Here is an 18,538-nt window from a genome sequence, read left to right as displayed (position 1 = left end):
TCCCTAAAAACACCCTCCCTCATCCCTCTGGAAACTCTCTTGAAGCCAAAAAATGAATTCCCAGAGCCTCTGTGCGAGCCAAAAATCAGCTGGTCAGCACACACATTCACGTTGGAGCTGAGCTAGGGCAACACCTGGCGTGCCAGCAGATATGGCTCTGCGTGCCACCTGTGCTATAGGTTCGCCATCACTGACCTAGGGTGTGGAGGAAGAATGGAGAAGCACACACTGCAAGATGCTTGTGGTCCAGTGTAATGTTTCCACACTCTGTGTTGATTTGGAAATATAAATAAATAGAAATATGATTTTGAAAAGCAGACAATCATCATTTTAGCCATTGTCTATCCACTGCAAGATGAAGGCTCCTTTTGCATGTTTTCAACCAATGCAATCCTGAGCAAAGAAATAAGATATGGGAAACACTGTATGAGAGCAATCTGTTTCCAGGTTTTGTGTCCTTATCCAAATGCACAAACCTTTGTGCTGCTTCAATCCAGTCTCTAAGCAATTTACAAATAATACAAACAAAAAATGCAATGCAAATAATATAAATGTATTAAAGGTGGGATATAATAAATAAGTATATGTATACAATGACATTTCCTAATGAATGCAACACTCACATTGCTACAACTCATCCAGAGCAATAATACTACACCATCTTACTACACATCATCCAGAGCAATAATACTACACCTACCACTCTCTTTGTAAATAACCCAAGTTTCAAAAACGTCTATAAGATTGTAAGGGAAGGGACTACTCTTAAGTCCAGTGCAAAGCTGTTCCACAGGAGGTGAGCTTCCATGGGAAATGTCACCTTGTAATCACCTACCTGCAGGTTTCCCAGTAGCTAGGAACTCTTAATAGGCAAACTCTGTTTACCCATATTGCACAGACTATCCAAAACAGGCAGACTAAAAGGTACTTTAATGATGATCATTTATTCATGGATATTGAAACTACATTCATCATAAAAAAGGGTTCACTACGAATTTAGCCTCTTCACAAGTACGTTTCTCCAATTCTACTTTAAAAACAGATTATATGAATTCATACATCTCTCTAAATCATGGTTCAATTGTTTTATTTTTATCTATTTCCATTTATTTTGTTCTTCACTAGTACAACAGATAGAGTTTAAATAGAACTTTATCCAGAAATGTTTGGCTGATGGGAAAGGAGTGAGGAAGATATGTTACTCCCCAATTTCCTTGCTTCTGACACACCCAACACCCAATACCAATCCCTATGCTGTTTCAGAGATTCCTCAGCCTTCCCTGAGGACAAGCAAGGATTGCAGAGAGAAATAAATCATCTCCTTCTTTTGCCAGTAGCAGAAAAAAGATTAAGTCTTCCAAAAAGGGAGGAAACTTCCTTATCTGATAGTTAAGACACTTAAAAATATTTTATGCATGTAATTAAGACACTTACTGTATAATTGCTATGACATTTTAACTTTTAATTTCTCTGTTCAGATAGATATGCCAATAGGAAATCCACAAAACAAATACTGTTATCTTCCCAACCATAGTTGCAACATGAAATAATCCATAATGAGATCTAATATTTCAATGTTTCTATCTTCTAGTTTGCAGCTTAAATATTATAAGGCTGAAATGGTTATATATCATGATACACGGGCAATAAAAACAAGCCCAAGTGTTCTCTTATCACACAGCTACATGATCCAGTATAGGAAAACGGTAAGCAGGTTTTCATGAAATTAAACATCCTGTCATTGAAGTTTTTCACAAAGCAGTTTTTAAGGAACTCAAGATAAAAGCAGGCATGTTTAGAATTTGAAGTGGTTTGAACTATTCTTCCATTGCCTCAACTGTAATAAATTTGCAAGCTTTCCTTCCTTTTCCTTTCCTTGTTGCCTAATACTTTTCTAATGAGAGCCAAAAATTACAGCATGGGATTTAGAACTGGCTGGTTATATAAAACCTTCTGAAGTACTTTGCTACCTCATACAACTTGATATTGGAACTTTAACATTAGCTGAAGTTCTTGGTATTCATCTGGCAGTGGATCCTTTCGTGTTTAATATTTTAAAAAGAGGTATTTATTAAAATGGAGCAATGGAGCAATCACACTTAAGATTAAAATTAACTTGTATATTAATACATTCTTGCCCATTAATACAAGTGAGCAAAATTTTAAACATTACAATTCTAAAGTAAAATCTTGAATATTGTAGTACTGTAAAATGCACCTAAACATTGAAAACAAACACCCCAAATATCACAAATGGTAAAAGTACTGAAGGTATTCATAAGAGCACCTTGTTTTTCTTGCTTTTGTAAGTTCTTTATCTGTACAATATAGAAGAATTATATATTATAAACTGTAGGGAAAAATCCACAAATTGAAAACAATCCTGTAGAAACTTTCAATTAGAATAATGATTGCACATTCTATGGTCTAGACCAGTGATGGTTAACCAAAGTGCCAAAACTGGAGCACCAGAACCCGGAAGAGAACAGCAGTGCAGCAGTAAGCTTCTCTTCTGGGTTCCGGTATGTGCAGTTGGCTGTTGCACATGTGTGCATTGGAACCCAGAAGAAAGCAGCTAGCTGGTGTGCATACGCACCAGACAAGCTTGCCGGTGTTCATGCACATGATGGAACCCTGAAGAGCAGATGGCGACATGCGCATGCCCACAGAGAGGGCTGTGTGCCACAAGTTCGCCATCATAGGTCTATATTCAAAAATCACACGCACTAGTCTTATAACCGAGGAATCACAGATGCTCATAGCTATTTTAGGTCAATCATTCAACAGCACTAACAAAGACAATGACTAACATCTTTAAAGAGAAATGAAGGAATCAACCAGTCATATTCACATACCATCTAAAAAATATTGAGTACAGATCATCTATAAATAAATATTTTAGATTAGGCATATCCAACCTAGAGCCCACAGGCCACATGCAGCCCTGGATATCTAGTAATACAGCCTCAGAAGACAATTTAAAAATATTAAAAAGAATGTCTGTTATTTATATACATTAATTATATTATATATTATACGTGCAGGCCAAGATAATTTCTCTTCACTCAGTGATGCCCAAGAAAGCCAAAAGGTTCAGATTTAAAATTAAGAATTAAGAATGAGTTTGTGTATGTAGGGTTTTTATTTTTTTTACATATTTTTATAATATTGCTATTTTTATCATTGTTGTATTTTTTTATTGCATTTAGTAATTACTGTTAGCCGCCCTGAATCTTATTGGATTGGGGAGGCATACTAATTGAATGAATGAATGAATGAATGAATGAAGGAAGGAAGGAAGGAAGGAAGGAAGGAAGGAAGGAAGGAAGGAAGGAATTTAATCTATAATTAAAATTATATCCACTTTAACTCCTGTATTTTTGTCAACATAGTATTTTAAATTAATTTAAAATGGAAATCATTTTGCCTTCACCATCTTGTGTGTTCTTATCAATAATTTATTTAATTGAGTGGACAGGGGAGTGAGAAAAAAAAGCGGAATAGATTGTATTGTTTTGGTCACAACTGTAGCACAGTTAGAACAACAGTGTAAAATGTTTATATTTTTAAACTTTGTCTACATCAAAACCTACCTTAAAAATAATATACCACAAGAAATTTCCATCACTGCTTAGTTTTATTTTATTCTTCATTTTTAATTGCAAATTTAAAATTCTTTAAAAATATTTTAATGTATGATTTAAATATTTAGGTATACAGGTAATTTTTAATTGTAAACTGCTTTGATATTGTTTTTTTAAACTGGAAACAATATACAGTAGAAACATTTTAAATCAAGAAAAATTCAGAAAAGGACTAAGGATTATTTCTCTTTTGGTGAGCTACTTATTGCTTAGGCCATTTTAAAATATGTACAAAGAAGATGGGATTAAATAATGAAATGAAAATGCGAATTAATATTGAATAAGTTAATATTTTACTGAAATCTTTATTCCTAATATATCTTGGAAATATTTAATTTACTTGCATTGTTTAAAATGTACTATTATAGATAACTTATTAAGCACAATTGGAAGCACAACTTCCTTTTCCACAAAATATTTTATTTAATATATTGAACTGATTGGGAAGTAAAACAGAAAATAATTTTAAAGAAAAGTCCAGGCATGATTAAAGCTTCTAACATATTAAGGTAATAAACGTAAGACCTATATTCTATACGTTTTCAAATGTTTGGGGACTGTATCAACTTTCATCTACAGCACTGAAAAATGAGGCTAGTAATGTATCACATTAGTTTTCTTTTTAGCATTAACACTTAAAAGCTGTACTAGAAGTTATGAAAATTCTCTGGCATACCACGTCTCAGGCATTGCACTAGTGTGTGCAAGAAGAGGATAGCAAGATAAGCTTTTATTACCCAAGGGAAATCTGCTTGTAAGACATTGGGTATTATTTGTACCACTTATCTGTGAATAAATTCACTGAACTTAATTGGCTTTTTAAAAAATGTAAATATGATTATAAATACAATTACTTAAACTATTTCTATTTCTAGAAGTGTTGTGTTCATTACTGTATGTACAATTCATGTTAAGCAGGCATCTCATTCCAGCAAGCATCAAACAACTGTCAGAACTGACATATTTCTGATAGCCAAAGGCAATTCTTGTTACCTAATACCTAAAATCAAGTTCCAATGTTACACTTTTGTGTATATTCCCTTCTCCTCAGGCTGTTTTTTCTCTTTATCTTAGCAGATATACTCATTCCTGTCTTTCAGTGCTTGGATAACTACAGTGCTGCAACTGCGCAAACTAGTTGTGCAGCCTTTCCTAACTGTTCTACTGACTAGAATGATAGGAATCACATGATACCATATTACAGACAGTTGACCTACCCTACTCTGTAATACAGGAACTAACCACAATGACCCAAGATTCCATCAGATACGCAAGCATATTGACATCATAATAAGGCTGCTAGCTTCAAATGAAGGAGGAAGAGACAGTACCAATTACATTTTATTTTCCTTGTCTAATCAGAACAACAACAAAATTATCTAAACTTGATCTGCAGGGGATGATTTCTATATAGTAATAACTCACTCTATTCAATGTATTTCATCTCTTTATTTTAACAAACAACATGGCTCATGGCTTCAAACCCCTAAATCTCTCTCATGTAACTGTTTGTTAGATTTTGAAATGGCAGAGAGGTAATTAAAAATAGATACTCCATCTTTCCCTATTCATTTCAAGGATGTATTCCTATATTACAAATATAGAAGTATTACAAATAGAAAAACTTTCCATTTCTAAATTTCAGCTTTTAAGGTATGAATGTATCTTGTTCATAAATGTGTTTCCATCACCCACTAATCCCCATCAAGCTTATGAACAGAATTATAACTAAGAATATAAGCATGTTTTCAAAACTATGAAAGCCAATATAAACGATTACATTATAAAACAGTGGAGACAGTTCAAATTAATTATTAAAATGGAATGGAAAGAGATGAATATACCTTGGTTAATCAGCCTTGGAGTAAAATTGGGATTCAATATCATATTGACATAAAAATGCAAGCAGGGCAGCCAATTAAATTTTGTGTGTGTGTGTGTGTGTGTTTGTGTAAATATATGTATATATCCTGTTTGCATAATATATCTCCTCTATTAACTTTGCACAGCACAAACAAACAAACAAACAAACATGATCAAGCAAGTCAGTCCTACTCAAAAAGCATAAATATTTATTTCCTGGCAACCACTGAAAAAGACTGCATTTGTTGACTTCCTATTTGATTAATAAATAAGAATCATGAATCAATTTCCAAGAATAAACCAATCGTCCAAATCATCTGTAAAAAGAAACTCTGCATTTTATCTAATGATACAAATGGAATCTATTCAATATATATGCATATGCATACATGGATGATTAAATAAAGACTTTTTAAAAAATTAAGTAAACAAATCAAAACTTGTAACTGGACAAAATAAGAACACAAATTCTTACTTCTGATTTTGAAGACACATTCTCCTCCATATCAGAATCATTAGGGTCCACGATATCATCAAAAGGTGGCAAAGTGTTTTTCTTTTTTTCCAGCGGCTCACTTTCCATTTTAACTTTCCCAATTTTAAACTGAGATTTATCTTTTGTCTGTTTTTTCTCCACACTGGAGCAAGTAAGTATCAGTGGGGGGGCATTAGAAAAACTTTTAAACAAAGTCTCAGATCCACTTTTCTTCTTCTTTCTGGCTGCAAAGTCCTCAGAATCCAGACCAGGAGGTCTTTTGGAGGCAGCCTTCTTTTCTTGCTGCTGTCCACCACTTATGGTCAGTATGTTGTTTTCTGATTTTGGCTCCTTTGACATAGGTTTGGGCTCTTTGAAGGCCATCTTAGGAACAATTTTTTCATCCTTTAGTGGTTTGTTTTCTTTGGGTTTTTTAGAGGATTCTTTGGAAGATTTGTTGTGTTCCCTGGAAGGTTCTTTGAAGGCACTTTTATGTTCTTTTGAGTCTTTTGAAGATTTTTCCTTGTGCTCCTTTGATAATTTATGGGGCTTTGAAAAACTGTTACTACTACCGCTGCTGCTACTAGTGCTTATACCCTTGCTCAGCTCCTGCAACAAAGGAAAGTAAGAGGTTAACTTTTTGCGCTCGTTTTCTGTGGTTCAGAAAACACCTACCTTAAGTTGCTGCTCTGCAAACTTTACTTACATGCTAATATAGTAATGTATAAATTTACATTATATATCAATAACAAACTTGCAATTGTTGTATACCAAATACAGTCTACTGGACTATTTCTTTGCTTAAATCCCAACAAATAAAATGTTAATATACTGTGTACAGGTAGTCCTCGATTTACAACCATAATCAAGCCCAACATTTCTCTTGATAAGATGTTAAGTGAATTCTGCCTCATTTTACTATCTTTCCTGTTACACTTGTTAAGTGAATCACAGCAGTTGTTACAGTGGTAAAGTGAATCTGGCTTCCCTAATGACTTTGCTTGTCAAAAGGTCATAAAAAATGATCACATAGCAATAGCAACAGCATTAGACTTATATACCATTGCATAGTGCTTTTACAGCCTTCTCTAAGTGGTTTACAGAATGAGCATATTGCCCCCAACAATCTGGGTCCTCATTGTACCCACCTCAGAAGGCTGGAAGGCTGAGTCAACCTTGAGCCTGGTGGTGAGATTTGAACTGCTGAACTACAGCTAGCAGTTAGCTGAAGTAGCCTGAAATGTGTGTTCTCTAACCACTGCACCACCCCGACTCTTATACCCCAGGACATGACCCCAGGATCTGGCTACAATCAGAAATATGAATTAGTTGCCAAACAGACAAATTTTGATCCCATGACCATGGGGATCCTGCAATGATTGTAAATGTGAAAAATGGACATAAGTCACTTTTTTCAGTGCTATTGTAACTTTGAACAGTGAGCACCATAATGGTCTGGTGATGAAGATGCTCACCTTGGAAGATTAATTGAATCCTAGTTACCAATATTTTGTGCTATTTAGGGCACAAAAGAAAAAAAAATCTGATGCATACTCATCCGGCCAGTAAACTCTCAGCTCCATCCACTCACCCCACAGTACACTGAATTAAGGGATTACAGGGTCGAAAAAGGGTGTTTTATTGTAACTTTGAAAAGTCACTAAATGAATGGTTGCAAGTTGAGGACTGTCATAGTTTACATATTTTGTGAAGAGATATCAAAAGATATTTTTGTGAGATTCTACAGACATTCTACAGTACGTTAAAGACTTCTACAATTATTTACACATGGAAGCATCTGCTGGGTAGCAAATGATTGAGTACTATGAGGATGGTTATTCTCTATTCTGAGCAACACACTTAAAAGTTTGTTAAGAATATTCATTGTTGCTTTATATGAAACACTTACATTGTAAGATTAATAATCATACTGAGGTAAAACAGAATTCACAACTTGTTAAAAGTGAATAAGCAGGATGGAATTGCTAAAAAAAGTAATGCAATATATGGCCCTAATAATCTATGAAACTATGATTTTGGAACAAGCCTAAGCTTTAATTTAGAGAATTTTAAACCAAGGGATATCCAAGCTTAGCAACTAAGACTATGCTGGCTGGGGAAATCTAGGAGTTGAAGTCCATAGATCTTAAAATTGCCAAGGTTGGATACTAAAACATTTTAAGAAATTTATATAGGACCTTGGAGAGTTCCTGCCTATCAATGTAGGAAAGCCTTTCTCAACCTGAAGCTCTCCAGATGTTGAAACTTCTACTCATAAAGTCCCTAGCTAAACTGGGAAAGACCAAAGATATTAAAACTGAATTGAATCACATAAAATGTATTCATAGTTTCATCTTGGAAAAGTAAAAAAATGTGATGTAGTTCGGTAATTTCTGTGTTGTGAGTTCATGTAACTTTGAAATAGAATTTTCTAATGCTGAAATTACAAACCTAAGGATGAAACAACACCATTACCATAGAATTAGCAACAGATCTCTGAAAAAAAAGGAAAGTATATCTAAAAATAATCTATTTTGGTTTGACATATCTATAATTTATAGCTAGGAACATTGTTCAAAGCAAGTCTGTGTGAATTCAATGAATATATAGCTCCCAGTGGTTACATTTAAACCTGGATGTATGGCCACAATTGGGATTGGAATTTCATTCATTAACTAATGTGGTTGTTAAGTGATTGGTCTTGTGAGTGGACCTAATTTCACAACCATTTTCCCAGTTATTAAGCCACATTACATGTTATTAAGAGAATCATGCAATTTTTAAGGAAATCTGCCTTTCCCAATTGGATTTTGCTTGTTGGAAGCGAGCTGGGAAGATTATAAATTACGATCATGTGACTGCAAGAAAATGCAACCATTGTAAATGCCAGCCAGTTCCCAAGTGCCTAAATTACGATAAATTGACCACAGAGATGGTGTGATGGTATATTTTCAAGGATGGGTTGTAAGTTATTTTTCTCCCAGATCATTGTAACTTTGAAGTGTTGTCAAACAAATGGTCATAAGTCAAGGACTACCTGTAACTATATTTACTTATAATTGAGCTTAATCAAGAACATGCTTCCACCTAAAGTTGCAGAATGCTCCACCCTCAGTTGTATATGCAGTGACTACAACCTCATCTTTAAAGTTCAACAGCTGAAGTGTATCTTATGGTAGACTGTAGAAGAAAAATTACATTTAAATGAAAACAGAAGAATAGAAGTGTGGGTAAAGTAAGAAAACAAATCTTATGAAATACTTTAGTGCAGTGTTTCCCAACCTTTTTTGAGCCGCGGCACATTATTCATATTTTCAAAATCCTGGGGAACACTGAACGGGGGTGGGGTGGGGGGGTGGCTAAAGAAAAGTTTTGACAAAAAAAAATCTTCCTCCATTTCGCTCTATTTCTCCCTCACTCTTTCTCTCTCTTCCTTCCTTCCCTTCCCTTCTTTCTCTCTCTCCATCCCTCTTTCTTTCTTCCTCTCTTTTTTGCTCTCTTTCTCTCTCCCTCCTTCCCTCTCTATATGTCTTTCTCTCTCCCTTGCTCTCTCTGCCTCTCTTGCTATCTCTTTTTCATTCTCTCTCTTTCTTTCTTTCTCTCTCTCTCTGTCTCTCTTTCTCTGTCTCTCTCTCTCTTGCTAGCTCTCTTTCTCTCTCTTTCTCTTTCTCTCTCTCTCTGCCTCTCTTGCTATGTCTCTCTTGCTCTGTCTCTCTTTCTCTCTCTTCCTTTCTTCTCTGCGGAGGCCGGCGAAGGTTTTTCTTATTTTAAATGTTCCGGGTGGCAGGGGGATGCGGAGCCCGCACGCACACACACCCGACATTCCAAATTCTGCCTCAGCTGTGAGAAGAACGCCTGCCCCGCCTGTCCTGCAGCCCTTTCGCTGACAGCCTGGGACAAAAGCGCTCCGTGAAGGGACTGCAAGAGGGGCCGGGCGGGCATTAGCAGCCGGATGAGGGGGACGAGAAGCCGCTGCAGCCACCCCCAATCCCCCCCCTTCCCTGGGTGCCTTCCAAAGTCCCCTGGAAAAAGACAGGAGGTAGCAACAAGGCGCGAGGACAAGCAGGCAGCTTGGCGGAGGGGAAGCGCTGAGGGGCTCTCCTCCTTCCCCACCCCCGCGCTTCTCTCCCGCCCTGGCTTTTGCTTTGCCCGCAGATTTCCCCGCAGTTCAAAAGGAGGCAAGAGGTGGCCTGGATGAAATTGCGGGGAAATCATGGGGCGAAGCGAAAGCCAGGGCGGGAGAGAAGCGCGGGGGTGGGGAAGGAGGAGAGCCCCTCAGCGCTTCCCCTCCGCCAAGCTGCCTGCTTGTCCTCGCGCCTCGTTGCTACCTCATGCTGCTCCCACCATGGCTGCGCGCTGTTCCGGTGCCCCTGGCTGAAGGTCGTCCTGTGGCTGGTCTTGGGCTTTACGGTGGCTTCCTGGCTCCCTCTCCTCCCTCCGCCTGTGTCTACCGCCAGCGCCTCATTCCTCGGAGCTGCCGCTTCCTTCCAGGCAGCCCAGCCACACTGCCGTAGAAAGTGCAGAGGTTATTGCCACCGCTTCTGCCTCCACTCAGGGAGCCACCGTGGTTGAGCTGAGGGAGAGGAAAAGGCGCGGTGACCACGGTGGCTCCCTGAGTGGAGGCAGAAGCGGTGGCAATAACCTCTGTGCTTTCTACGGCAGCGTGGCTGAGCTGGACAGAGGGAAGCGGCAGCTCCCAATCGAGGAACCCACGGCAACGGGCGACGGCTTGGTGGGAGGCGACGGCGGGAGACACAGGCGGTGGGAGGAGAGGGAACCAGGAAGCGACTGTGAAGCCCAAGACCATCCACAGGATGACACTCAGGCAGGGGCGCCGGCAGCGCCCCGCCCAGCTTGAGCTTCTCGCGGCACACCTGGCCATGTCTCGCGGCACACCACTGTGCCGCGGCACACCGGTTGGGAAACGCTGCTTTAGTGAATCAAAAACCCCTCCATGTTAGCTTTAATTATGCATAATTTACACTTAAAATACCAAACTGCACATTTGGTATTGCAACAAGTAACATTCAGCACGGTTAGTAAATGAACTAATTTAGAAATGATAATTAATGCTTATAAAATATTTCCTTCCATTATGACAAGTTTTCGAAATCTTGCGAATGGATCAGAAAAAGTAGTAAAACCATGAGGAGAAAATTGTATTCTGTTTCATAACTGTGCAGGACAAAAATATGTTTTGCATATGGAAAGAATATTACATTTTGTTTCCAATCCAGAACAAATTATCACATTCTGGAAGATTTGCCAAGCCATTTATCTGGCCGTAATTCAACAAAATAGATGCTACAGAGAGATACTTGCATGATGAATAGAACATGGTTAAAGCATGTTGTCCCTCTTTCCTCTCTACAGCTCACAGAGAGTCATATCTTACTTACCTACCCGCTTCTGATCTTCCCTGTGCTTCACCTTCCCTCCCTAACAGTTGTTGTGACTGTCATGAACATATTCCCTAATATGTACGTCTATATATCTGGAAGACATTTTCTATCATCACCTCAAGGTAACCCATAAGACTTTTGTTAAATGGTATGATGTAATTCTTATCTCCTATTTCAATATTCAAAATCTGAAATTAAAATTATATTAAGCAACAACACAATGATTAGTGATAACAGCTTGACAATCCTTATGGTCTTTATAAATTATGTGTTGAGCCAACCATGAATTGTCTTTTGTTTCACTATAAGTTTCTCCCTAACTTAAATACTTAGCAATTTTGAAAAATCTTTAAAATTGTAAATCCAATTAAAATATTGTATTTCTCCTCAAGTATTTTTCTTGTAGAGCTATACTAAAGAGATTGATATAAATATATAAATACAGTATGTCCCACTCCCATATAAACCTAGATGCTAAATCAGCAGAAATGAAAAATAGGACATTTTTTAATGTGTTTTGTTTTTAATATGTGATAGCACCTCAGTTGCAGAATTCTCTTGAAACAATTTTATTTTACTTAGCCTTTAGTGGTTTTTTAATTTTTTTAAGTGCACACAAACACACTATGATTATGAAAAGTCTTCAAAAGAGATATTTTATATCTTAAGGGAATATGCATATAGTAACATTATCTGAATCATTAAAGAGCTGGTCATGACTACTTCTGAAGTTGCTCCCAAGTGCTCCAAGCATAGATATTTCACTTTAATGTTTTATATGCACTCTCTCATAATAATAATAGTAGCAAGATCTACTTTTTCTCAATTTGAGCAAACTGAGTGACTTGGCCAAGACTCTGGTTAGATTCACATACCGTGTTAAGCCAATGAAAACCCAAGCAAGCTAAATACGGTTTAATAAATATTGAACCAATCACTATTTCATAATGCAATCCTCTTCACAGGATTATTCTTGCAATAAAATGGGAGTGTGGGAATTACTGGGTATGCCACCTAAGGAAAGCGAAGATAAAAGGCAACAAATGACTAGAAGTATTGTTAGAACTGAAATATAAAATTCTTATAAATAAATGTGAACAGAGACTTTCTTTCTAAAAGCTTATCTTCTGTGAATTAACAACATGTGGAAATGTTCTTAAAACAACTATGATTATTTCCCCAGTATTGGAACAAAGAAAGAGATCTGGATTTTATGAAGTAACTCTCCATGAGCTAGTTAAAAGTTGATCACTGATTCCTAGAAGCCAAGAAATGTTTTGTGTAGTTTTAATTACTTAAGTAATGACAAGATGTACTTTTTGAAAAACAAAATAATGACCCAGTACTTTAATCTGGGTAACAAGATGGATGTGACAAGCATTATCTCCATCTCTGACTATGAGGTTTTAACAGTATTCTTGACAACATGCTAATTTAATCAAGAGAAGACTTCAACTCTAAATGGTCCAATCAAGAGAAGGTTGGTGCTTTTTAAATAATAATATTTCTTTCCAGCTTCCCCAGCAATGTCATCATCCTTCCTGGAATATCCTTCTGTTTTGGTGTGCTAAAGCCAATCAAAGTTTGCTCCAGCCTTTGTTTCTTTTGTTGCTGTTACAACATCTACACTGGCAATTACTGAAGGGCGTATTCACCCTTTTACCTTCTTAGTCAAGCAGAAAAAGAATGCCCCAGAGCTCCAAAGTTATGATCTTTTCTCCCAACCTTTTCAAGAAAAGCTAGAGAGAGGCTATAAGCCAAGAGGGAGCAGTTGCAAACCACTGCTTTCACAGATATTGTGATGGTTCCAGTGAGAAAAGGTTCTTGGAGCCGACTCATCAATATTTTCCTCTCATACAGCCTTAAGATAAAAGTTTCCACAGTCCAGTTGAGTCTGACTCTAGAGGCATGAAGGAAGTGGTAGAAAAAATAAAAGGAAGTTTCTATTTCTAGAGGGGAATTTCCTCTTCAAATTGGTGCCACCATTACTTTCCCATTGGATTTTGTGCTACATTTTTTCTATGAAAGACTATTTAGCAGCAGGAGGCAAACATTCACAGTTTATCTAAAATCCCCCTCTTTCCATCACTTTTTAAGTTTCATTTCCCAACTATAAATTAGCTTGCAAATCTTCTATCTCCTTGCCACACAGCTTTCTCAAATAAATCCTGTTTCCCATTTTCCTGAGAAACTAAAGTACCACATGTATTTGGAATTAATTTAAACTGCATTTAAGTTATTATTTTAAATTTTGATCTGAGTTATTACTCCCCTGCCCCAATTAAAATTATTTGAATTTGTGGTAGGATGTGGTTACATGCTTGAATACTCAAAGATTCTGTAGGCTTTATTTAGGTGTCAACATAATTTTTCAAGTTTGAAAAGACTTTTAAATCTGTGGGCACTTTATTTAATCCACAAGCACGTAGTTTTGAATATTTGAATATCATTTGGTTAATACATATTAGGGTGTGGCCAAAAACTGAACCATGGCAACATAGGAATCACTTCTACTTGGACAGTGGGAACTTTTTAAAAATTCCTCTTTCTTGCAACCGAAACCTGTGACAAATCCAGACCAGATTTGGGGAGTGATAAATACAAAGGAACAAGAGACTCTAGTCCCGCTATACATGTCATTTGCTGATGAAACTTACAATATACAGCCCTAATAAATACTTTTCATTTCTACTAATTTGTTTCTCAACAGGCTGTGTCAACTCTAAAATTCAGGTGTCAGTGAGTAATTGTCATCAAGTACATATAAATTTGAATAGCGAAATAAATAAATAAAATAAGGGTAATGCATATAATTAGTTATAAAAATTTCAGGAGCAAACATAGTTAACACTAAATATTCAGATTATGTCTTTTTTTTTAATTGTTAGGGATTAGCTGAAAAGGTTAAAGCATTTAACTAATTCCTGGCTTATTGATCATTCAACATTCAACATATTTCAATTTCTAACCATAGGCAACATCTTACCTTTGGCCCATGAGATGATTTTTTCTTCACTTCAGAAAAAGACAGGGAATTAGTGGGAAGATTAGGGAGATGAAGACTTTGCCCTGAAGCAACTGATGTTCCATCTGACATAACCATGATCTACAGTGATAAAGTAATAAAAATATTAGAAAGTTTATAAAATAAGCTGGAATATAAAGTAAAGGTTGTGGAGGTTGACAATTATCTTATGTAAAATGACAATTATGATTTCTTCTGTGGGCTGTATGTAATTGACAACTATTTTATTAATGCCACATGGCTGTCACAGAACAGAAATGACAGATTGAAGCAATAAAAGTACCTTCAACAGAGGCTTTAGAAGCTCATAAAAATTAATACACTGTACAAAAAAAATAACATGAATAAAAATTATAAGCTTGATGAATTCATCCTGGAGGTCTGTTCCACTTACACCGCAAGCAGAAATGTTTAAAGGGTTATGGGTTGCAATACAGCCTCCTAAACTTTTGAAAAGCTGTGTAAATTTAAGCGTTCTGGTAATGTTATCAAAAGAAGCAGAACTGTTTCATATGGATATGTGTGGATTTATCTGAATTTTAAGCAAGGAGAAATGGGTCTGAGAATCTTTGGGAAGCAAGATAGTCCTATTTTCATCCTTAAATCCTCTCAAAACATGGACAATGGACAGTTTTAAATGACCGGAAACAGTTTTCTAGATTCCTTTCACCTCCATACCACACCATGAAGTTATTTGCTTTCTGGTAAAGGCATCTATATTCATTTTCACATAATCAGTTTTCTGTGGACACCAATGCTTTCTGCTCCATTAATTTTATTTTATTTTTAAAAAGCATCTGAAAAAAACCAAATAGCTTAAATTCATCTATTTTGTCACCACATTTAGACAATACATATATTTTACATAGGCTTATGCACCTATGCAGGCTGTCTTTGGAATGTTCATATTATGTATACAATGAAGCCAGATACACCATCTGTTGAATCACTTAGATTCTGAAGACCAACCTTGATAGCCAAGAGTTCCCTTGAAACCAAGTTCCTTAGGAGGGAAATTGTTTGAAATTCATAAATGATCAAAAGAATAACTGCAGTTCCAGGTAAATAATCATTCTTTTTGTTGGGAATAGAAATAAACATTAAAACATTACAGTCAAAATTTTATTATGGTCAAAGACCAGAGGAGAGTGGAGTACAAAGGATTTAGAAGTATAAAAGATACAACTGGATTTTTCTAAAAAATTATAATAAAAAGCTTTTTTAAAACCCATGCAATTCTAAAAGTCGCAGGCAGAAGTATACCGTATTTTTCGCTCCATAAGACGCAGTTTTTTTCCTCCCAAAGTAGGATGAAAAATCAGCCCCGTCTTATGGAGCGAAGATGCAGGCGGGGGGGGGGGCTGCGAACTCGGAAGCGCCATCCCGCCGGCTGGCTGGCTAGCTGCTGCCTGGCCCCCTCCCTCCCGGAGGAGGGTCTACCTCCGCACCACCAGCGGCGCTCCCCCCGCCAGCCAGCCAGCCAAGCCCCGCGCCCGCCGGAACCGGCTCCTCGCTCTCCCCCCGCCGCCCGCCGCGTTTGCAGGAGGTGGGGAGGGTCGGGCGGCCCGCCAAGGCCAGGAGGGACGCCGCTGCCCCCCCTTCCCTCTCTCCGCCCGCCGCTGCACCTCCTTGACGCCGAGAGGAAATGCCGGCAAAGGCTTTTCTCAGCGGAGGCCGGCGAAGGCGATATTCAATGTCGGGGGCGCATGAGCGGTTGCGCGCGTTCCCTATCTCCCTGCTAGCCCACTCGGAATATTCAAAATAAGAAAAGCCTTTGCCGGTGAAGGTTTTTCTTATATTTGAATATTCCGAGTGGGCTAGCAGGGAGATAGGGAGCGCGTGCAACCGCCCGTGCGCCCCCGACATTGAATATCACCTTTGCCGCCGGCCCTGCCTCTCCTACAACCCCCTTGCTGAGAGCCCGGGACGAAAGTGCTCTTGGCAAAGGTGAGGCGGGCAGGGCGTGCGCGCGTCACCGCTGAGAAGAACGGAGAGAGAACGAGAGTGAGTGAGAGCAACAGACAGCAAGATAGTGAGAAAGAGAGAGTGAGAGAAAGGGGGGGAGAGAGAGAAAGAGAGAGGGGGAGAGAGAGAAAGAGAGGGAGAGGGAGAAAGAGAGAGGGAAAGGGGGGAGAGAAAGAGAGAGGGAGAGGGGGGAGAGATAGCAAGAGAGGGAGAGAGAGAAAGAGAGAGGGAAAGGGGGAGAGAGGGGGGAGAGAAAGAGAGAGGGAGGGAGAGAGAGGAGATAAAGGAAGAGGAGAGAGAGAAAGGAAGAGAAAGAAAGAGGGATAGAAAGAGAGAGAGAGTGAGAGATGCTCAGTGAGCCTTTCTTTGAAGTTGCCTTTCTTTCTTTCTTTCTTTCTTTTTCTCTCTTGCTCTCTTGCTCTTTCATTCTTTTTTCTTTCTCTTGCTTGCTTTCTTTCTCTTGCTTTCTCTCCTTCCTTCCTTCCTTCCATTTCTTTCATTCCCCCTCTCTATTTTTATTTCTCTTTCATTTTCTTTCTTTCTCTCTTTCTTGCTTTCTTTCTTGCTCTTTTTCTTTCTCTCTTTTACCTTCCCTTCCTCTATTTCTTCTTTTCTTTCTCCTTCCTACCTTCTTCCCTCCCTCCCTCCCTTCAGTCCTTCCTCTCTTACTCTCCCCTTTCATAAGTTTCCTTGCTTCCTTCCTCTGTTCCTGTTCCTTCCCCCTTTCTTTCTTTCTTTCTTTCCTTCCTTCCCTCCCTCCATTTCTTGCTTTCCTTTTCCTTCCTCCCTTCTTTCCTCCCTCACTCCCTTCTTTCACTCCTTCCTCTCTTCCTCTCCCCTTTTTGGCTCAAAATATTTTTTTTCTTTTTTCCTCCTCTAAAATCTAGGTGCGTCTTATCAGCAGGTGCGTCTTATAGAGCGAAAAATACGGTAATTCTCCTATACTCCCTCGATATTTATGCAATAACTGTGAGATGAGGCTAGGACAAATGTCTCTGTAGCACAAGCACTGGGACAAGAACATGTTGTGTTGCTTCTGCATATCCAGAGTTAAAGATACATTGTCTCCCCAGGCAAGGGGCCTTCCTGTATCAGGATAGTTCAGTTGAGGGGAGGGCATGATATCATGCCAGAGTAAAGACCCTCCAGCAATTAGGCACTTCAAGTTAAATAAGGGGGGAAGGGGAAGAGTACCTGTTTGGTTCACTAGCAATAAAAGTTGGGGACATAGCTAAATAATATAGGTGCTCTGTGTCTGCTGTACATTGTTTAATGGGTCCTTTGGCCTCATTATATCCCATGCTGAGTAAAAGATCTGGAGAAAAGTCCAAGGATGAGATTTTTTTGTTACACTGTCTATTCCCATGTGAGTAAAAAATCATTACTCATAGTTAGTGAGGCAAGGTTAAGGGGAGAAAAGGTTAATGCAAGCCAGCAGTTGAGCATATTCACCCATACTCTAGGCCTCTATTTTCATGAGATCTGTCTCTATTGTCAGGGCGGCATTAGGTATGCGCATTAAAACATATTACTCTCTGAACATTTGGATATTAAATATGAAGATCTTTGTATTTATCATCCATAGAATACAGCTAATATTATTTTACTTTCATAGAAAGGTTTTAGTATACCTGATATAAAATCCTGGATAAAATCATGTTTTCATGTGAACATACCACACATATAACCGCCCCGAGTCTCCGGAGAAGGATGGCATACAAATTTTATTATTATTGTTATTATTGTTATTATTAACATTATATAATTGTTATTGTTGATGTTAATAACAACAACAACAACAACAATAAACAACTGATCTAGTAGTATTATGGAAGTCCAATCTATTTTTAATGAAAATGTAAATGCATTTTCACATTTACATTTTTACAAATACATTTTTACATTTTTAATGTAAGAATATTAATCCGAATACAGTAGTAAAAACTAACATAAACTAAACTTAGAGAAAGAAACAAGAATGAAAAGGAATAAAAAATGCAGAAAAATAAAGCAAAATAATACAGTATAAGGTATAATATAATTAGCTACAAACAACCCAGAGTCATTCTGAGAGTGATATGGGTATCTAAATTTGAGGAAAGAAAAAAAAGGAAGGAGGGAGTAAAATATTTCCAACCTTTACTACAGCAAGTATAAAAAAAAT

The 18,538-nt window shown here is 37.8% G+C and overlaps 1 protein-coding gene across 4 annotated transcripts in view; it reads right to left on the bottom strand.

Moving 5' to 3' along the window:
• Nucleotides 1-18,538, bottom strand: part of MLLT3 (MLLT3 super elongation complex subunit) — a 171,531-nt gene that overhangs the window by 33,679 nt on the left and 119,314 nt on the right. For all 4 annotated transcript variants that reach the window (XM_070742521.1, XM_070742520.1, XM_070742523.1 and 1 more), the window contains exons 5-6: nt 14,371-14,490; nt 5,983-6,591 (exon numbers count right to left, since the gene is read on the bottom strand). In XM_070742521.1, coding sequence (XP_070598622.1) covers nt 5,983-6,591; nt 14,371-14,490 — 729 coding nt within the window. The remainder of the gene's footprint in view (nt 1-5,982; nt 6,592-14,370; nt 14,491-18,538) is intronic.

The sequence above is a fragment of the Erythrolamprus reginae genome, chromosome 2 (assembly GCF_031021105.1).
Source record: "Erythrolamprus reginae isolate rEryReg1 chromosome 2, rEryReg1.hap1, whole genome shotgun sequence".
NCBI classification, from domain to species: Eukaryota; Metazoa; Chordata; class Lepidosauria; order Squamata; family Dipsadidae; genus Erythrolamprus; species Erythrolamprus reginae.
This window is presented reverse-complemented; position numbering and strand designations above follow the sequence as displayed.